The 22,764-nt window shown below is 39.9% G+C and overlaps 2 protein-coding genes across 2 annotated transcripts; both read left to right on the forward strand.

Moving 5' to 3' along the window:
- Window positions 1-8: 8 nt before the first annotated feature.
- On the forward strand, window positions 9-12,852 carry LOC112554446 (stabilizer of axonemal microtubules 1-like). Its single transcript, XM_025222221.1, is given in 7 exon segments — window positions 9-249; window positions 529-531; window positions 3,840-4,004; window positions 5,174-5,232; window positions 5,235-5,285; window positions 9,789-9,944; window positions 10,052-12,852. Coding segments are annotated over 7 exon segments (1,158 nt in total). The 5' UTR covers window positions 9-211; the 3' UTR covers window positions 10,738-12,852.
- Window positions 12,853-12,992: 140 nt separating this feature from the next.
- LOC112553820 (stabilizer of axonemal microtubules 2-like) lies at window positions 12,993-21,368 on the forward strand. Its single transcript, XM_025221282.1, has 5 exons — window positions 12,993-13,168; window positions 14,090-14,263; window positions 15,123-15,235; window positions 16,819-16,905; window positions 17,489-21,368. The coding sequence occupies exons 1-5, from the start codon at window positions 13,131-13,133 to the stop codon at window positions 18,496-18,498; spliced, it is 1,422 nt and encodes a 473-aa protein (XP_025077067.1). The 5' UTR covers window positions 12,993-13,130; the 3' UTR covers window positions 18,499-21,368.
- Window positions 21,369-22,764: the final 1,396 nt, after the last annotated feature.

A 22,764-nucleotide genomic window follows, 5' to 3' on the forward strand; every position in this document is an offset into this window, starting at 1 on the left:
TTTTAAAATTAATTAAAAATCTACTCTGTTCCACAACATTGTTAACTGTTCCTTTAATTTTAACCGGAATGAAAATAGTGGTAGGACCGGGACGTTTACTGTCCATCCCGTTTTTGTTGCCGCACCACCCAAATATTTCTGAAGTCCTTTATGATCATATGTACACGATTTTTTTAGGGAAAATAAAATACAGTCAGCAAATATTATCAGAATGAGCGTGAAATGTATTTGCGATCTCTGCAATTGCAGGTAAGTTAAGGACTAATGTGGAGTACTATGCCAGAAGCGAGGAAGGTCAATGTTTATGTGATTTGAAGAAGCTGGCCATCAGCGTCCTGTCGTGATTGCTTTCTCATCTACGCGGTACTCCTATTCAAAAGAAATCAAGAAAAAGAAAGCGTTGCATCTGCGGCGATCACCTTACTGTCTTTATGTGACGTTCTAGCATTTCTAGATGCAGTGCTAGAGTTTGGATTTAAGAGCATTACGATGGTAATGTAAATGGTATGACATTTATTCCCTACATAGATTGTCAACATCCCAAAGGTGTGGGCCGTAGTTATAAAGAAAGGGTCAGTCGTTTCCGGGGGCTAAATGGAGAATTCAAGAAAAATATAACCAATGCAGACCCCGCGGACACTACTTGATGTTGCGTTACCCTATGATACCTTTGCCGCAGCATTTTTAAGACTACAGTTTCAGGGCATATGCTGGGTCTGGACACTGCTTTGTAGCTTCGGAAACAAGACGCTTCTCCTTGAGTTTCCCTTTTTGACCTGGAGAAACAACTATTGTCCCAGGGGGTGTGACAATATGAGTGGCTTTTACCCTAGTTTATGTTTACATGTATAGATTCGAATCTAATTGCTTAGTTTAAATTTTGTGTACAGAGCTAAAATACTTTTTAAAGTTCAGTTTGTTCACCTGCAGAACGATTTCAGTTTGTGGTTAAAAAATTAAAAATTAGACTTCATGTTGTTTCTAGTCACAAGATGACATCTCTTCAGTCAAATCCAGTCACATGCTTGCATCAGATGCTTCAAGATTGTGCACTTTAATGTTTAGTTGTGCGAAATCAAAAGAACAAAATCAAAACAACATTGTCTGTTAATTTGAATCTAATGCTGATGCTATCTTTATCATTGAGACCTAACTAAAACCTGCTAGTGAAGCTGCAAAACATACATCTACACGACAGCTGCACAAGACATTTACTGATATAGATTTGAGAAATTTGTATATTGAAGATTTCTTGAATGTTTCACAGACATGCTTATATCATCAATATAGCAGTGGGTGTGTGTGTGAGAATGTATGCAGAGGAGACCAAAATAGTAGTGTATACCCATTTTAAACATATCCTTTATCATTAAGTTGAATAGGTGGCTATTTTTTATTTCCTTCTTTAATAATCTTGAACTATTAATTCACTTAGTCTCCATTACCACTTCATACATAAGTAATTTGATATAGTATCATGAGGGGCAGAAAGTGACATTTGTTCTGTATTGGTTATATTTTTGTATAATTACATTTAATTAGAACAATGATATACTTTTGCATTATTCAGCTATGTTGGTAATGAATGACATAGTCATAATGCTGTTTATTTCTTTGGTTTGATAACAAGTTTTATTTCTTAACACATTGCTTTCATCTGCAGATTGTAAGTATGAAGGTTCTGTTCAACTTTGTGCATCAATTATCATGCAGATTGTGTATGCATCTGCTTGAGATTTTCAGTTTTGTCTTTGATGAGTGTTTTAGGGGTTTTGTGCCAAGCAGGTAACAGAAGACCATCTGTGAATGATTTATTTTATTTTTGTTTTAACTGCAAAATGAAGACAGACAGCAACATTACTCCTTCGTAAAAATGACAAGCCATAACTAGATCAGGCTTCACAGCTTTTAATTCTGTTATTTTGAAGTTGGCTTTGGTATTCTTGACTGTTGGATCATTTGTAATATTTTAGTTTCTCTGAAATGTATTAAATTTTTATAAAGTGTGTAGCAGATCTGCATCATAGTTACCCAAGCTTTCATCATACAGTGACATGCATCTATGCATGTTTTTAAACATTTGACGGCATAGTTTGCAAGAATCAAAGAATTGTAATGCGACCACCTTTGCGCCTGATCGTATTAAGTAATCTATAATTATTGCCCCAAGATCCTGTTTGACAGGTTACAAACAGCAAATACTTGATACTCAATTCTGTCTTTATTAACTTCCCTGTGTGAAATGGAAGCTTGGTGCAACACACAAAAAGATATGCTGACGTTTCTATAAGTATTAAATTCCATAGTTGTGCTAGATTTTATAGGGCTGTTCTGGTTATATCAAGTAAGCAAATAAAAGTTTCTGAATAAAAATCTGAACTTTTATAGATCAAATAATAACCATATAACTATGAAAGCATTTTTCAGAGTTATATAAAGTTGTATCATTCTGAAAAGAATTGTAAGGTTTAACTGTCATTTTAAAATTTCTTATGGTACCGGCATTCATTGAGGGTTTTTTTGTGAGATTGTATTCAAGAACTCTGATGAAACATCAAAGATGTTAAATATTTTAATAAAGTATTGAATGAAATTAATGTTTGTTGCACTTTGGGGTCAGAATTATGACTCTATTTTTGTATGAAAAGAAATCTTTTATTTCTATTTTAATGCATGAAGCCTATTTATTTTCATATAGCTTTCATTTTTCATATTTTTCAATGCAAACATTCCCAAGGTTTTAAATTTGTATAAATGTTTACACAGAATGCATACTGACCTCCAGTTTTTCAAAATAAAAAGACGCATTGTAAACCCTGATTAAAATAAATGTGTGTAGTAATACCTTGAACATATGTAAACAGGCTTAAAGGTTTGCCTCTAAATACAAGAAGAAACTAGTTGGTTGGTTGTTTGTAACAGCCTTGTGCAAAAAAAAAAAGAAAGAATATTCTGATAATTTTCTAGCTTGCCAAGTGTGGCAGATTATTGTCTTATATTTACATGTAAAACAATAGCAACAACAAATATCTTATTCATGAAACCAGCTAAAGGCAATTAAAACTAAATGACAAAGAACAGGAGAGATGTGTTCAGGTACTTAAGGTACCTAAAAGAAAGTACAAGGTACATTTCATCAAAAGTGCTAGCCATTTAAAGTAGGATTAGCTTACAGTGCTGAGAATAAGTAAAAGTAAATATATTCAGGGCTAAAAATATTTACTGCACAGACTGGGCAAGTGATGACAGAATCAGACAGCAATAACACATAAGGGCAAATAGTAGCATAGAAAGAACAGCTAATAAATGATATAGTTCATTTATCAAATTCCCAGAGCTGCCAGAATTGACATGTTCAGCTTAGATAATCACAAACAAAAAAAAAAGGAAAGAAACATACATTTTCTGTCAAAAACTATTATAAGCAATGAATATTCAGCACTTGCTTAAGTAGCTTCATTTTGATTTGGATGTGCACCATCAAGATTTAGAGCTTTGAAAAAATTATGTTGATCCTTCTTTTTCTTTGCATGCAGAATTGATCAACACAACCTTCCACAACTTTTCAAGATTTCCCTTTATCGGAACCTTTGCATATGCATATTTAAATATGGTGTGTATGCAGGCATGTGTGTGACGGAACACGTGAATTCTTAACCGCCATTGAAACAACCACAGAACTGTCAAAGCAACAAAGAATCTACCTATTAACAAAAAGTTCATCACCCAAAAAGAATAAATGTACTAGTCAATCTTGAAGTATCAGAGATAGTTAATTCTGGTGTAAATAACAAAAAACAAGATTTGTCTAACCCATTGATGCATTATGGCATTTTCAGGCGACATAGATGCCCTTTTAAACACATTCCAGCAGGAAGTTTTTCAAACCTCACCGAGTATTCTAAAAATTACCATCCCCACCCATTCCACATGAGAAAAAGCTACAAGCCTGAGGTTGCTGCTCTCCAGAGTGAGGTGCCTATTTCAGATAAAACCACAAACAGGTTGGTGATGCATTGAGACTCCTTACAGATTTGACATGAAATATCACGAAAACAAAGTGTGCAACATCTACATTTTGATAGAAAGGTGGCATTTGAGAAATTAAAATAAGCACCCTGATAAACATATTTTATACGTTCTTTAGCATGAAAATGAAGTTTAGAGAATATTACTGTTACATAGCTAATACCTGAAACCGTATTGGCCTTCTTGGAATGTATCTCTGCTTGTTCCCCCCCCCCCCCCCACTCACTTCTACTTTTTCCACGCATGCTCATACGTATTTGTGCATTCCATGCCAAAAAAAAAAAAAAAAATGAAAACTATAATTTGGAGATATGATGCAGTCTGAGCACCATCCAACTTGGCGTCCATAGACAGAGGCTGTTAGCTAAGAAAGGCTGTTTCGATTTTGAGCACGATTTCTGCTTGTATCTCCAGCAAACCATTTTCTGCTGCTACTGATAATCTGAGCAAATTGCGGTTGTGACGCCCCCTGACGAACAAAGGTACGTCCGCGCGCCCCCCCTTAGCCAGCAATGTAAGCTAATTTCACTAATACCGGTATAAGAAACTTTAAAAAAAATGACCACCTTCGCGCCCCCCTTGTAAGCACGTCGCGTCCCCCCAGGGGGGAGCGCCCCACAGGTTGAGAACCGCTGCTCTAAAACAAAGCGGGTGTGTTTGTCCACGAACTTGTATTACTGGACTGCTTGCAGACTTTTCCAAAATACTAAAACAAGCTTCCGGTTTAGCTACCCTTCTGCTTAACTACTAGAACGAGGCTGGTTTGTACAAAGTTTAGTCGCATTCATTTCAGAGGCTCACCGAGACTAACAGCGGAGAACTTCGCAAGAGGCTAAGCGTTGGTCTCGGCAGACAGCAGCCCACCTATGCATGTCCGTGGTTTGTATTTGCTGTCGCAGCTGTCGAAAATTCCCTCCCCTAAGTCATGCATCATCATCGTCAGCATTTAAGCTGAGGCTGAAGATGCACTTCCTCTGTTGTGCCTTTGATAGAATGTACTTGTTTAGATAATGCAGGATCTTGTTATGCTGTTTTTATGATCATAGAGTGTGCGATTTTTTGTAAAGCGCTGCGAGCCATGAGGGAATGGCGCTTTATAAATAATATAAATAATAATTATTATTAAACAATATTGCAATTTCAGGCAAGACTATGTGCGGTACCCATTAGCAAGACCTTACATTCGTGAACCAGAACAGTACAAAAACCACCTGGCGAGATTGATCTCCTTACATGCTATACAAAGGAGTACACCAGTAAGAAAACCTGACTTAACAGATTAAAGAATCATATGTTGTTTCCCCTTAATTGCCAGGCAAAATCTCTGCTTCACAATTCTTTGACTGACATAACAATTGCACGATTTCATAAACCACTTTAAGCTATTTACAAAACACAAAAACAGGCGTATGACAGGAAAACTCTGGTCTCTAGCAGAAGAGACGAGTCCTCGTCTTGGGTGTTTGCTGGGCAATCGGCGAAACGAAGCTGCTCGAATAGTTGTTTCTATCCAACCGCAACTTAGTGCTTATTTGGCATGTGACACATCGTCAACAGGGTCAAAGTGCATTCCTCAGTTGTGAGTTCCAAGTCCCGAACACGGAGAAATACGAGGTCTCAATGTTCTCGGGAGGTTTGGTTTAAGAAGACTAAGGACACCAGCTCTCCGTCTTCTTCATGCATGGTAATGGGAGCACTGAAACCTCATCCTAAAAAGGGCAAATGGTCCTTTTGCCTTGTAAGTAATCTTGATAAAGAGGAAAGCTTAAGAGAGTAAATCTCTTCATCATATTTGGATACTAACACCACGTCGCTGGGCAAAGACTTTCCGGGATGAAAGTATCGGCCACGGACCGGTGCCAACGTTTTCGCGACCAAGATGACGCATCGCTTAATGATATCGGCTTTGGTCTCACTTCGAGAAAAGATGGGTGCCACCAAGTGTACAAATCCAGAGATATGCCCATGGCTAAACAATGTAGAAAGAATATTCTGCCGAACTGGTTGAGTCAACAACGACTGTGCTTCTTCGGCACCTCCAGGGAGTTTACATAGAAAAGTGTACTACTAGAGTCAAATCATCTCCAACAAAGCTGAGAGGAGGAACTTCCATTGATACTTGGAACGTTCACACATTATACCAGTGAGACAATGTGAAAGAACTCGCCCACCAGCGATAACAACACCTGTAAAATATGGTGGGACTGGCAGTAGTATGAGGTTTTGGGAAGACAGAAACTGAAAAAAAAAATGACAAGCTCTAGTACAGTGGGGAGGAAACCCAATACACGTGGGCTGCCTTGTACGGAGGGAAATATATAGTAATCAGCTGTACACCAATTTCAGACAGGCTTTAATCGCCATTTTCACCACGCCTCACCATGTCGTGTTTGAGTAGTTTTGCCCTCCTCGAGTCTTATATAGCAATTCTATGATTTGAATGAGGCCCTCTTCGATGCTGAACTTTTGCACCACAAGCTACAGTTCCTCAAGCCAGACGCGGTAAAATGCTTTTTTTTTAAATCAACGACGCTGTAGAACAGCTCCCTCTGGTGTAGATGTATTTCTATCAGGATGTGAATTGAAGACATGCTCAGCTGTGCCCTTTCCGGACCTTAAGCTGGTAGCTCCTCGGCAGTTGTGTTGAGGCGATTTTGGATTACCTTAAACATGACTTTGTTTGGGTGGATGATTAGACTTATGGTCTCGTGGATTTGGCACTGTTATGTGTTACTTTTTTGTAAAAGGGGTATGCCCATTGACTGGCTTCTTTCATTGGATCATTTTTTGATTTCCTAGAGTTTTTGAAACAAAGTACTGAGAGCCTTCATTATTTCCTCCCCACCCTGCTAGAGCAGCTTAGCTGGCACCTTGTCAACCACAGGTGACCTCTTACTTCGGACTGTGTATACTGTATAGATACCTCGTACTCTTCTCGCCGTACTGATAGGTTTGCAGTGTAGCTGGTTATAGTCTGGCTGCTTTGAAGGATATTGGGGTCCGTCTTCAGCTAGAAGATGCATAGGTTATTGCAATACTCATTCCAATGGGCATTGCCTTCTATGAGAAAGGGACCACTGCTGTTTTTGATAGCTGAAGTTTAGTATTGACCTGTCCTGGTGCGGTTATTCAGTAGCTGATGTGACTTTTTGCTGCCACCATATGCCATTGCCTATATGTTACGGCACTGCTTCTCAATCCAGTTTCTCTTATCTGCCCTCCTTTCCTTCCTGCTGGCACTGTTCACCTTGATGTACTTGTTAGTTCGCCGTGAGATAGTCTTAGTTGCTGACATGGTGTACAACTCTGACTGTACTTGTTAGTGTTTGTGACGGCCCTTATTTCTTCAATACGTGCTCTCCTTTAGGCACGGAAATCTAAATTATCCAAGGTTTCTTCTTACTCTGCCTCCCTAGCTGTTTGTAGTAGCACGTCCTTAATGTTTTTAGTGAGGATATCTACAGTCGACCATACTGAAGGCGACAAATTTACCTCCTAATTAGACCTTGAAGATCTGTGTTTGGGTTTTGCAGCTTCTCCAAGTCGAAGTAAATTCAGGGGTGGATGTACAGTTTGCCTTCAGCTTCATCTTTGGGATTGTTAAGGTTTTGGTTACTGAGGTTTTGGTTACTGCCTGTGTCCATGCCTGAATATGCCCTCGTTTTGGCCTTATTAATGTTTGTTGGGACAATTTAAAATGCTTTGAAGTCGATTTTAGTTATGAACCAAACTATCTGGGGAATGCTAAGTTGCCGTCCTGGATTTCGTTGTGGGGATGGAGGGTGAGTCAGTTGCTCTGTGCAAATTCTAGAAGCCTTAGTACTCAGTCATTAGATTTCCCTAGACCAAATTTACCCACCATTCCTGCTTTTTTTCGGTATGCGTCTAGGCTGATGTTGGTGCTCCAGTCAAGATATGTCAAGAATTTCCCTCTTCAGTATTGCCATTAAGACTCTTTCCAGCTGATCGTAAAATTCTTCTTTGTCTTTGTAGAAATTGGAGCTAAGTAAATGTCTTCTTTTAGACAATAGTGGGCATTTGTCAAAGATGCTACCCCCTTGATCCCTTATCACTTGTGCTGTTCAATGTCTTCCTGTAAAACATCATGCTGAAGCCCTATGCTCCACTGGGGGTGATTAGGAGCAACAAGAAGAAAACATCATGCAAAAGACCCTTCACAAACGAGGTATGCTTGTACCAAGCTTCCGGTTTAGTCACATTTTTTGTTTAGGCTTGCCGAGACTAACAGCGGAGAACTTTGCAAGAGGCTAAGCGTTGGTCTTGGCAGACAGACAGCAGTCCACCTTTAAACATCCATGCTGATGCTGAAAAAAGTGAGGTATTTGAGACCAAGTACATATGAAACCTGCTTGGAATTTCCTACATGGAACACAAAACCAACGATTTTGTCTGGTGCTGTTGCCGCACTCGTGGAACACCTAAGATTGTCAGGGCACTGTGGAGAGGGATTAACACTAAGGCGGACAGAGAAAGAATGGACAGCGACTATGTGGGAGTGGTCTTCCCATGACGGATCTGCTCACTACCGCTCTAGAGCAACCCGAATGGAAAGCCTTGTTAGCTGCTGTGTCTAGCCAGGTCCCTCCCTGGTACTGGCAGACCAACTTAACTGCTGATCATCTAGTACCAACTGATGAGTGATGAATCAACCAAGCAATGAATGATAATGATTATGTTAATACACCAATAGTACATAAGTCATACATTATTGCTTGTTCATGTACATTTGTCTCCCACATTTGAGATTTTCTCATGCTTTTTTTTTTTGTTTCAATGTTAGTGCAGTATACTTATGTCACAAGCTGTAGAGACAGTGGCATTGCATTATTTAAAACGTGTCCTGATCAAAAACACTACAAATATAAGTAAGATAGCAAACGTTTCTTACTGATAAATAAGATTTTAGTATTTGTTTTTATAGTGTGATCATGTGTCTATATTGCGAAAAACACAGTCCAAGGCAATCATTAAAAAAAAAATGTGTCCCTGTTTTGCACTGTAGATAAACCTTTAGATCCTGCCAAAGCCATCAGGCATGAAGACAAAAGAACAGAGCCTTCCAAATTTGATGCAGTGCAACATACGCTTGTAAGTTATAGATTCTATTTGCCTGTTTCTATTTACAAGTTGCATCAACATTTATTTGTAAAAGGTAACAATTGACAGGTTATGATTACTGGCAGGCTTTTTCTCTTTTAAAAAACTCATCAAAAATAAGCTTATAAGATACCTATAAAAATTGATAAAATATAAAAGTTTAATGATTGATTTCTTATTCATTAAAAGACCAGATGTCAGATGCACTACATACTTCTAGCTACTAGCTGGAGGACTAACAGCTAGCTGTCATTTTATAACTATAAAATACAGGGTACACCACTTAAAAGTAGAATGATGTGCTTGGTCAAGGTGGGCTACATTTAGAGGACTGCTGGGCATAAGCCATCCATCTAGTATTTAGTGGTGTAGTAACCAAGCCGTGAAAGTTGAGATGTTTCATCTTCATTATCCCTTGACTGATACCAACTGATATGCATTTTGACTTCCAAGATAAACTACAAGTTGCTCATGCTTCCTGGCAGGCAAAGTATCAAACCTTTATTAGCAAACCGCATATTTAGTCTATCATATTGTTTCAATGCAAAATAGAAATTACCATAATTTTAACTCCTACATCGTTCTGAACTATCTAATGAACATATAAATTTATGGCTGTTAATTTTACCTTATGTTTCCAGCTGACTATAGGAAATGGAAAATGGAAAAAGTAAAAAGCTTCAAACCAGAAGAAGTATGGGTGCCACCAACTGTGAAGATAGACAGCAAAAGTGTAACTGCAAAAGATTATCAGCAATACAATGAGCGACCAAGAGAGCCCTTTAAGCCTGCTGATGGTACTGTTCACTCAGATACTCCTTTCACTTCAACAACCATTTACCGTGATCAATATGTTCGCTACCCCATTGAAGCCAAGCCTATAAAAGAACAAGAAGTATATAAGCCTCTGGCATTCCCATGGATGGCATAACTATCTTTAGAAAAGATTACCAAGGAAGGCCATGTGAAAAAAGGAAGTCTTTGAAACCACCAGTTACAACCATCAGATCCGACATTCCAATAGAAAACATGACCACCTTCAGACATGACTACCAAAGATGGCCAGTGAAACAACCCGATAAGCATAATCCTGATCTTTATAAAAAACCTGATGGTGAGATTGATCTGAACACCACACACAAGCTCTCTTACAGACCTCAGCCTCTTGAACCTGTTGTATCATACAGGCCTGCAGAAGTGGCTCATGTGCCCGGAACCTTCCAGAATTCAACCTGTTACAGAGCAGACTTCAAGCAATGGAATGTCAAGCCATCACAACCCATGCCGCAGCCTGAATACCAGCCAAACACTGCACCTTTTGATGGCATCTCCACTGTCATGGCCCACTATGTGCCCAAGCCCTTCACACCCACTGCCAGCTGTAGGCCAAAGCTTAGCCAGATCACCAGCGCTCCTTTTGATGGCAACACCATGTATCGCACAGAATACATCCCCAAGCAAGGAGAGCCTTGCCCAGCGGCTACTGTGGACACGCAGATGGCAACGCATGTTTTTGTGAATGTGGATTCTTTAGGTCACAGATTCTACCGACCTGTCTATACCTCATCCAGTCCTTTGGCTGTAGCTTAAGAGAACTTATTACTCATTATTTGACTTATCAGACAGCAGGGCTACAGACTTTGCAATCCACATAAATATATATCAGTTTTTTCCATTACAAAACAACAACGTATATAACTGTGAAGCATCTGAAATATTGCTAGCAACTCTTTTCTAAACTTGACCCACTGCACGTCTTGGGGGTAGGAGGAACTAAAATTAGTGAAAAGTGTAATTTATACAAAAAGAAAATATGCTAATTGCTTTTTATAGTATCCACCTTGCTTTTAATGTGAAACCTGCCCAAAAATTTTAGCATCATACATTAGCTGTTCAGTCGGTTACAAGATAGTTATTGTGAAGTATCTTGTTTTTGAAGAGAGTGCTATGTGGTGTACTTCTGGACCAGTTATGCATAGCTGCACTAGCATGGACTCATGCCTAGCAAATTCACAGATGGTAGTCTTTGGACATTTGTGATGGTCTTTTTTAGTTACTTTTTTTCCCCAACCTTTTCCCAGGACATTGTGTGTCAGCCACTCCTGGCCAGTTTCTTTCAAACAAGTTCATACTTTCTGGACGAATACATTGGGATTTATATTTATATAGGGCCTACCCTGGACAGCAGTATCTTTTGCATAACATTTCTCAACATTCCGGAATCTTTTGTTGGAGTTATTCAAGATGTGCACACAGATTGAAAGGCTGTCCTGAAAATAAAGCATTTGTGTTTGGCTAGGTTGTTTTACGTGTAGAGCATACGTTTTTTATCGTCTTGAATAAATTTTTCCAAGGTCAATAGCAATGAATTGACATTAAAACTGCCTCTGGAAGCAGTCTGTATATGCACCTCATTCTGTAATAATCTGTGCATAATCATATGCAAGTTTTTAAATGCATAGCATTTGGAGTGGTCTAGCTAATATAACCATTTTAATTGATACATTTTAAGTTTTTGGTTTCTATGGTCATTGTCTAGTAAAAAGATATCAGGATCTGAATTCTCATCAGGGTTAAGATCTGCTGGTAGTGATGATCAATTAAACTATACATTTTTTCTAATGGATTAAAAAATCTGCTTTTAGCTTAAGTCCGATGGGTTATTTTTCCACATATATAAACATATATAGTGCAGCTAGTTCTCAGTGGGACTTATACTAGCTACTCTGTTTTTGTGTTGCTTTTATATAATACATTAAATTCCAATGGCTGTGAAAGATAGCTGATGTTCTATTGAACTTTTGATAAATATTTATGTCATGGGCTGCAATATCTATGTGAGACCTATAGTAAATTATACCCAAGTACTGGTCATTTATATAGAGAATTAACAAAGATCTTTGAGCATGATCTCATTTTACATATTCTTGACAATGAATTATGTATTTTGTAATTAAAACATAAGGTTATATCTTCTCAAAACTTGTAACAATGATACATGACAAATCAGGCAGAAAGGTGGGAGAAGTCAAAAATTGTAAAGTTAAAATATAAAGACAAGAAGTAGGAAAAATCACTCACAAGAATTTTAACTGGTGATGGCTACGGTGGCTGCTTTTGAAAGGTAAGCTTTCATAACACATGAAATAAGCTAAGACTTTATTCCATGATTGTGCTATTGTATCACTGTAGGTGAATCATACATTTATGCATGTAACGTATGCTTGATACATAAATGCATGGTTGCTCTGTTTTGACGAGTTGCTGAACTCTGAAAAACTATTTGTGAGTCCGCATGTCGAGGAGCTACTGCGCTGTAATAAAATAATGGGCACCGCAACCTGGATTCTTCGTTCGTCTTAGACTTGCAGTTGGTATATCGTGTAATGACTTACAGATACATTCAAAACTGATTCCCTATCCTCCCAAATTGTGATACGCAGAAAGGAGAGGAAGAAATAAAAATGCAGCTGGTGGGGCCTTTGGCTATATCTTCTTTTCAGTTAAAGCAACAAGAAATCCACAACAGATTTCCGTGATTGTCTTCGCGTTAGATGGAAACGCCGAATACAGATCACTCCCGTTAGTCTCGTGTTCTCTCGCAAACTGCTGCTGCGGAAGATACCATTAGTATCTGTAGGGTAGGACAATAGGAAACCGAAAAAAGGATGTTAGAAAACAAACAGTTTGTATGAAAAATCGTTATAACGTCTAATTTCACTACCTATTATTTTAAAACAATTTTTATGCATACAGCATATATCTGGTTTTGTTTTTAGTAACTATGTTATTAAACCTAGACCTTCCCTGAGAGTTGCTTAATCCTGTTGCCACCCACCATTTTAAATAAACACGCTACAGGCACGGTGCCTAACAACACGACGGGCGTTTACTATCGCTAACGGCTCATCTGCAGAACAGTTTCCTTCATTTCTTGAATGTTATTTTACAGATAAAATAACGAATAAAACAAAAGGCACGAAATGGTTAAAAGGTGCATTTGTGAGATCTGCACTTGCGGGTAAGATTTTTTTTAAAAAAACACTTTTAGCTGTAACACATATTGCCATATTCCTAAGTGTTGCGTTTTCCGCTTTATGATTGTCACTTCATTCACTTATTTGAATTTTAAACAAACTAGAGTCGATAATGTGTGTGTGTGTGACGATCATATTTGTTGTCCAGTAAGAATGGTGGCGCAGGGGTGGGCTCATCGTGATGGTGTTAACGATTTTAGCCGTTTATCTCGAACTAATTTAAACCTTTGCTGCTCCCTTTTGCTCCTAGTAGAAATGGTTTGTAAACGAAGCCAGCTTTTCCAGCATGATGGGCAGCCAGATTCTTAACTGGTTTTACTTTGTTAACATGTGTTTTTTCCATTTCTCTGGCCTTTTACTGTGATAAAATGGTACAGATAATTAACATTTTAGACATATGGTGGCATGTACACAGTCTTTATAATAGCTATACTTAAGAAATTACTTTAATCCCTATTTCATTCTGTGTAAAGGTATTAATGGATAAAGATCAAGATTTTTTAATACTGTTTTGAATAATTAGATGACAATGGAATTTGCTTATTACAAAAAAATATGGTCGGGTAAATGTCCTCTGGCTTATAGTATCCACAGGGACAGTAAATTTGATGATTTGTTGTGTTTAGGGAAAGCTATGTGGAAAGTGGATCCAAACTTTCTCTTTTTACTGCCTTTTATTTCCCCTGATTAATCAAAAACCCACCATTGTTATTGGCCTGAACACACCTTAACTCATGGACCTTTTAACCTAAGGTCTGTTCCATGGAGCTGCCCTAGGAACAGATACAAAAGATAGTGGGTTTTCTTACTAGCAAGAAATAAAGTTTCTAATATTATTTGTACACTATACCTATGAAGAAGCAAACATATGATTCATTGACTAGAACAAAGCTCATATTTTTCAGACGCCATCGATGTCCCCACAGACCTAGTCCATCTTTTGGTTCAGATAAACCGTGCATGCTCACAGAGTATGCAACCACATACCATCCTCACCCTTTGCAAAAGGAAAAGAATTTTAAGCCAGCTGACAATGCACAAGGAAGTGGTGAACCTCTTTCTGACAAAACAACAAACAGGTTGGTAAAAAAGTTAGGATTTACGGCAAAAGGATTGTATAAATTTTTTTGTAATAGATTTATACCAAAGAGCATAAGTCAAAGGGCATAAGCCACACTCCTCTAATAATCTCTCAGGTGGCACAAAGGTAGTAAGTGATCAACCAGCAGTTGAGGGAAACATTAAAGTGATGGGCAATGTACATATCAAGAAAAAGAACAAAAGATAAAATCTCAGAAAATGTTATGTCTTTCACTATCTTATTTATGTCATCTAGAAAAATATAGACATCATAACTATTTTAATACGTAAAATATCGGAAAGTACAGGATGTACAGGATCGGAAGTTTTTCTTGCAAATTTTTTTTTAAACTTGTCCACCTGAGAAATTAGGTAGTTATGAGTAAGTGTTAATTTGCTTCTGATATATTACATTCTGGCAATGAGAGAAGGGAAAAGCAGAGAAAAGAGGGGGTTGAACTGCAAGAGTGTGTGTGTGTCTGGGAGGGAAAAAGAGATACAAGGAGAGAGAAAGAAGGGAGAGGAAGAAAAAATGGGACTATATTATGTCTATATTATAAATTTATCATAAACTTTTATAAAGTTATAAAAATTTTTATTTAATAGACCATCGGTTCACTTGACAAATGTGAATACATTATAAATTATTGTTATATAATAGGTTGTCTCAATTTAAGAATGGAAATATATATATCTTGATTTAATGGGCCATTGACTCACTTTAAAGACCAATTGCATGATAAGCAATGGGGACACATGTATGCACAAACGTAAAATCGCATGTATTTTAATCAAATCAGAGCTTTTCTCAGTGAAGAAAAGAATCAAAATTTGTATTCATTCCTTTTTTTTCAACAGGGTGGATTATATTAAACATCCACTAGATAGGCCATATGTTCATCAACATGAGGGATACAAAAGGCCACCTGGAGAGTTTGATCACTTAACTTCCTACACAAAAGACTATCCAAGTAAGCTTTTATTTGTTTTTCTCATCCAAGAATGAGATTTATCTGAAGGATAAGTTGGAAGAGTCATACATTTCTTCAGTGTAGTTGAAATTACAGGAATTGCACAGCTGAATTTAACTAGCTTTTTTTTGTTGTGAGATTTCAGTAAAAAAAAATAATAAATATAAAAGTAATCTCCCAAAGTTACGATCGTTGTGTTCAGTTATTGTAGCATTTAATCGTTTTTTTTTTTTTTTATACGTCAGCAACTAAGGGTATAACTATCACTGCTGTGCGCTTGTCCCGCGTTACCGAAGAAAAAAAAATTAATGTGTTACATATCAGAACCCTCGAGCCATGATCCTCACTGTCTAGGCGACAGCACTAGGTCACCTTAATCTCCACTACAGGGGAGTGGGAGTAGAGAGGATTTGGACGTGAATGCGCTTATGCACAATCACTCCATCTGGCGCGCATGTCCATGCATTTCCAGGCGATTGCCGGTCGCGTATACAAATATGTGGACAACAAAACTTGTGCCAGGGCTTGCTTGAAAGGATACGTGGTAACTGTACACAGCTTCTTAAAGCAATCTTGTTGAAAGGAAGTCATGTGCCCAGCGTGGTACCGCGTGCAGGTGAGGGGCGGGGGAAAAAAGGTGGTGGGCTGCTTGGGCACACCCACTCAATCAGTCTTGTGGCTTTCGGCCTCACCACTTAGAAAAAGCTTTGGTGCCTAGCCTAAGCCAATGACATTGTTGGGGAAACGCTTATAGATAGAAGAACATGGGACGAGTTGTAATTCAGCTCAATATTTGTGTTTTGTGCTCGAGTTTGGATTAAGATAGCGCGCACGCGTGTGTGTGTCTGAGAGAGAAAGAAGGAAGTGAGGGTTGAGGCGGGAGGCTGGGTAGCTCTGAGTGTCACGAAGGAGGATTTTCTGCTGAAAGCTCTTGTCAAGACAGCAGAAACATTCTAGGTGCTGCACACACACGCAGTGCTTTGAAAACGTACGAGGGCGTGGGACGGTGTGTGTTAAGCGTAGGCCACACCCGTACCTGTGAGGTCGATGTGTTTGTGATTAGTGTCTCCATGGCCCGTCTGTTTTGTCGCGAGGACAGCAGCAGGCGTGCGATACATTATCGCTCTTCTCTCTGTCTCCTGTATATGTCAACCCTAAACGTCATTCTGCACTCGTCTGACGCACCCCACTCACTATAGCCCCATGTTTACTTAATGTTGCACCTATCTGACGTTACCCCGTTCACGAATACGCCGTTTTTACGTGGTGTTAACTGACGTTAATCTAACACTGCTTACGTATTGCTGCGATAATCTGATGTTGCACAAAGAAACATAAACGTGTGAATGCAGGAGGTGAGTGAGCGTGTGGTGTTTATTTTTTGTTTATTGCCTTTGACTGGTGGTGTTTGGCACCTTATTTTTTTTAAATCCATCAGGCCATGGTGAACTATTTTTCTGCTGCAAAGCGAGCGCTGCAGCATGTTCTCAAGGAAATTGTTGCATAATTAAAGGAATACTTTGGCTTCATAGAACCTTTCTGACGCCCCTAGATCGTTATAGCTCATCTTCTGCCTGTTGCAGTGAAGCGCTCTGACCCTGCCAAAGCAGTCAAGATCGAGGGTGCAAAAATGACTCAAGGAAAGTTTGATGGAGAACCGACCTATACTTGTAAGTGACACACGTACATGTACTTTGTGTGTGACGTACAGTGGACAGGGACACAACTACTAGTGCTTTACGTACGATGTACAATGAAAGTGACACAAGTACTAGAGCTTTGCGTGTGCTATAAACTATGAAATAAGTATTAAAGCTTTTTATGTGACTTAAAGTTGTAAGTGATTTGATCTGAGAAACTAGAGACCTCTCGACCTGCCATAGTTCTACTGACATTGCCAGCAGAAGATAAGGGCCTGTGGCGTGAGAGACTGAGCGCTATGGCGACTTCTGAGTGGAGTTAGAAGTCACTGAGATCTTTCCTAAGTTACAGAATGTATACAGAGTTAGCGTGGGGTTATTTTATTTTCAACTTCCGGAAGATAATGTCTAAACGAAAGATGCACTTGGAAGTTTGATTATTTTAGCGCATGTCTTCTGTATTTTCAAATCAGCGGGAGATGGGACTGTTCAACGTGACATGGTTATAACGAAAAAGTCCTTCCGTCTAAGAACGAGCTACCCAATAACAAAAGTCCTTGTTTCGCAGCAAGATAGAGTTCTTATCTCACCGTAATTATCTTACTTATGGCAGCCGACTACCGGAAGTGGGATCTCGGCAAACCAAAACGCTACGGACCGGAAGCAGCATGGCAGCCACCGAGAGACAAGTTTGAGGGACAGAGCACATTCGCCCGTGACTATCGGCCTTTCAATGAGCCGCGGAGGGAAGCCATCCGACCTAACGAAGCGGGACGCATGTCGGACGCACCCTTCGATTCCACCACTGGGTACCGCGTCGACTACGTTCGCCACCCGATGGCACCCAAATTTATGAAGGAGCGCGAGAAGTATAAGCCAGCCGGGGTGCCCATGGATGGCACCACAACCTTCATGCGGGACTTCCGCGGCCAGATGGGCGAGCGAACCAAATCCTTCAAGCCTGATAACCAAGTCCAGGGCTCGGGTGAACCCCTTGACGATCTGACCACTTTCAAGAACGACTACCGCCGCTGGCCTGCCGAGCGACCATACCACCATCTGCCTGACGCCTACAAGAAGCCCGATGGTGACATCGACCTGAACACCACCCACAATTTGACCTACAAGCCGCAGCCCCTACAGCCTCACGTCGCCATTAAGCCCAAATCGGCGCATGGCGACCCCGGGGCGTTTAACGGCGTGACCAACTACAGCACCGACTACCGTCCGTGGGAGATCGACCGCGTGCACCCAAAAACCCGTCCCGGCTACCAGCCCAACACGGCGCCCTTCGAAGGCATCTCTACGCATGCGGCTCACTTTGGACCCAAGCCGTTGAACCCCACAGCCAGCTTCCGCCCAGGTCACGGGCAGGTGGGCAGTGATGCACCCTTCGACGACGCCACCATGTACCGTCTTGAGTACACCCCCAAGCGTGTAGGGCCCTGCCCGGCCGCCATCCTGGACACCGGCAACGCCACCTATCGGTTCATCGAGCTGGACCCGCGTGGCCACAAGCTGTACCAGCCGGTTTACACCTCCGTCACTGAGCTGTCCACTGGCGGTCCCACTGCACGGAACGCCCTCCAGACCTCTCACCTGGAGCCTCTAGCTGTAGCTTAGGTGGTGTTAGTGATAATAATGGTCGTTAGTGATAATAATATTGATGAGGTCCGCTTCTTTTTCTTATCTATAGCTTGCGTACTCAATCTAACGCGATCGTCTGGCTCTTCCAAAAAGGGAGAATGTTTTTTTTTGGTAGGATTATATTACTGATTTACTGCTAGTGGGAAGCTACTAAGTTTGAGTAAGATCGCTTTTAGAATACGCTATGTTGTTTATGAAACAGCTTTTCTATTTTGTGTTTTACCAGTAACTTTCGCCTGTCACGATTGCAAACCAGGGAAATAATTTATGGTCATCTGGCACCGAGATTAGTTCTGGCTAGTCCTTTGATGCTTGGTTCCCTCTAACAAGTCATCCATTTGTTAGAACTTTCACATCCATGTCGAAATTGGTTCGTGATATTCCTTTGTTCTGAAGGACTGCAGGGACAGTGTTCATTTGATAGGGCTCCTCTCTTCTCCAACCCTGCCTTTCAGAAATCTTTTAGTTTGTTGACAACAGGAAGAGTAATCAGGTGAGCAGGGTCAAGGATATATTCATTTAGAAAGATCTTAGCTTGGAGCAGATGAGGTTTATTCTTCGTCAGCAGAAAATCTGCCTGCTAAACGTCTTTTTTTTTAAGCAGACTTTGTTTCTTGGGGAATTATCTCTGACCTGTCTTTATCCTCGATCCCATTTAAGCCTTCAGGGCGTTGTCGAGTCTGGAAAGACCCTGGAGACATCATTAATGGTTCACAGCTTGCGCCAAGCTTTTCTTAAAGCCAAAAATGAAAACTTTTTTGTGCGAAGCATTTTCGCAACAGAGCTTGGCACAAGTTATGACTATTGACGTTCGAGTGTGATCAGGCAGTAGCGTTTCTTCTGTCTGGGTTCTGAGCACAACACACACTCGTAGGTTGCTGAACTGCCTGTCGCAGGAGGGAACTATTTAGCAACTTTCACCCCGAAAGACTTCGCTCATTACCAACAGATATAGCCGCCAGATGTGAAAAGCTTTCCGCTTGTGTTGTCTCAACAGTTTGACTGCCTGCCAGCTTACTACGGGTTTATGTCAATCGAACGGTCGTGGGCTAAAAGAGAAGGCTGGGACGACAGAGATGTGTAAGGGGAGGAGGTTTTGGCAAGATGGATCAAACCCCAGAAGTAGGCGCTGACAGTTCACCTCTTTGCTGGATGTGGAAAAGTGCCCCAAACCAGTCAAGCCGCCTGGCATTCAGCAGTCACTCCAAGATGGTGCTGGAGAGGAACTTGCAGAGTTACTAGAAGAGCTATTTCTGCTGCTTAAGGGCAGCCAGCTGTATCGTGACAGAGCCACGTCTGTTCTTGTTGGGTTCGTGTTATGTGGGTTTTTTTCCCCCTTATTTCGTAGATAAAGATGTAAGTGCCCATTGACTGGAATTGGTTTGAAAAATCTTACCTTGCATTCTCGCTTTTGCCGATCTTTGTCTCCTCTTTGAATGTGTTGTAGCAAGTCATCGCTGCATGTTTCGCGTGCCTTTGGCTGTTATTTGTTTTCCTGGTCACAGGAAGGGCCTTGAGACACCAGACATTTGATGTGTTTGATGAGAACAAAAAGTGATTATCTCATCTTTCCAAACCCTTAATCACTTTTGATCCTTGACACTTCAGTCAAACAATTTGTAAGAAGCAGATATGTCAGACGCCACTTGCTTGGAAGAAGTTAGGTTTGTCTCCATCTACCCTACCCTTTACTCGAACACTGACTGAAAGTGTTCTAGCGTGTATATTTTGGGTAATTTAATAGCAGATGGTATAAAATTGACGTTAGGCCGAGTGTGTTAAGCCGATGTATACCATTTGCACGACAGTGTGTCGTGCACGTGCCATGTGTCGGACCTGTCTGCAGCTCTCAGGAACGCAACCCGTGTGAGAACCAACTGCTACATTTTCTGAAAACTTTACCTTATTAGAAATGATCTAAATTAGTTAATCTTATCATGTATTCTCCTTAAATTGCATCTGTTTGTTTGTTTTAACCTGATTACCAGACATGCTATGGAACTGATGGAAAATTTTTTAATAGGTTGATTATAATTGTGTTATGCGAGCGAGATACTTATAGGTGAATAATCGTTTTTTTAAAAGTTCGGGCTTTGGAGAGGGAGAAGATAACGAGTTTAAACCATCTGATTAAATTAGTTTTCTTTCTCAAGATCTTAATATTCGATAGAAATCAAATGCAAATTACAATTGTTGATTGCTCAAGGCGTTAAAACTTTTGTATCATAATATTTAAAAATCCTTTTTTGCGCTTTCGAGGATTCTAAAAAAATACCAAACTCCAGTCCAAAATAAACAAAAATTTTAATAATCATTAGTCGTGCTTTTTTTTTAAAGGAATGACATATTAAAGAATAACTATAATAAAATATAAGGCGACTATATTATTATTCCAACTTAGCAATCCCATGTTGTTAACGTGCAGACTGTCTTTCGCTCCAGCTCAGTAACATCAACGGAAGCTGATATCGTGTATAAAAAAGGCATATATTCATTGAGTTTCACTCGAAAACAGTATGTTGGTTAAAGTCTCTAGACATGTGAATTGTGTTGTTTTTTGTGATCATGTCTGCTTTAACAGAAACTTTGTGAAGGTAATTCTAATTGACATGTTGTAATGTACTGAATGACTGCAGCGGGGATGGGGGAATAGAACATATTATGTTAGAATCTGTAATGACTATACTACATGTACACATTTATATATGTCTACATCGCATTGTTTAATAATTATTTAATGACGGATTTTATGTTATATTCTATTACATCTGTGATGCCCGCTTTATACAAGCGGAATTATTTAGTTAGTTACTTTTGCAATAAAACTATATATCACTTACAAGTTCTGGGTAATGTTTGCGTTTTAGATAGAGTGAGTGAGGGAGGATGCATGGGTGGATGGATGGCAAGAGTAAAAAAAAAAATATCAGTTGATGAGGTTATAGGCTCTAATCCATGATTGAAACGTTATCCTTGGGGGTATAGTGCAGGGCTGGTGTGGTGTGGTGTGGTGCTTGACAGTGTAGTGATGGGCTGATGTGAAGCTTGATTGGTTGAGTTGATCAACAACTAACCTAAAATGTACTTGAAATCAAAATAGATGCACAAATTTCACATGAGGTTCACAGTATATAGGAGCAAAGATAAATTCTGAGAGAGGGGATGGATAACCTTGGTGTGGTAGAAGTGGTGGTCGGATGGGTTGAATGTTTGGGGTGGATGTTTTGATAGAATTAGTCTCATTTGATCGCTATAAACAGTGCGAATTTATTTTTCCTAAAAACAGTGGAGTCTTCTCTAACACTCTATTTTCTCTCCAATTCATCGCCTCTTTACGTTGTAACAAAATGATTGACTATTTTTTTTACTCTTCAGGGGAAGTAATTCATAGTAAACAACACACAAAGAAGACAACAGTTTCCTTCCCTTATATATTTATTTACGCAGGACGTTTGTGGCACCGGCGAGACAAAGACAACGACAGGTCGTTGTGACCTTATGTGTAACTGACATATAACAGCTGACATATAACATAGGAGTTTCCGTAAAATCTTGCTTCTGTTAACAGAGATAAAAACGAAAGAAATGGACAAGGCACTCGTATATATCTTCAGCTTTTGAACGTTTGTACATAAAGATATTAACAGCAATGACAAAGAGGTGTGATGAAAAGCTGCCGCGTTCGCCATGCTGTCTCACTCTCAATCGACCTTACGAAGGTCACGTCCTGGTGTCCACCCTTGCTAAGGTCAAGCTCCGGTGTCCACCCTGTCGGTGTCCAGGGTCCACCCTTGCTAAGGTCAAGCCATGGTGTCTACCCTTGCTAAGGTCAAGCCATGGTGTCTACCCTTGCTGAGGTCACCTCCTGGTGTCCCCCCTTGCAACACACGCGTCTAGCGCCACTGGCCCAGTGAGTGTCACTCAGCTTTAGATGCTATCATAAAACAGTAAGTCTACGTCGGCGATTAGCAAAAGTACTAAGAACGCCGTGTAATGTAAACTTTATATCCACACGAGCTTTAATTTTAACTGCAATGATAAGGAAATGCGATAAATGGATACAACTTTTGTGACACTGTCTCATTCTCAAACGACTAAGGTCAACGCTTGCAGTGCCCGTCAGCCACGCTGTCCACTGCCTTCTCCACTCTCCCGGCCAGTGTTACTGCCCCGTTAGCTGCTACCAAACAAAACAACAACTCTAATCTTAGAGGTGCCTCGATCCTTATTCTTCGATTACGA

Source organism: Pomacea canaliculata, linkage group LG13 (genome assembly GCF_003073045.1).
Source record: "Pomacea canaliculata isolate SZHN2017 linkage group LG13, ASM307304v1, whole genome shotgun sequence".
Classification (NCBI taxonomy): domain Eukaryota; kingdom Metazoa; phylum Mollusca; class Gastropoda; order Architaenioglossa; family Ampullariidae; genus Pomacea; species Pomacea canaliculata.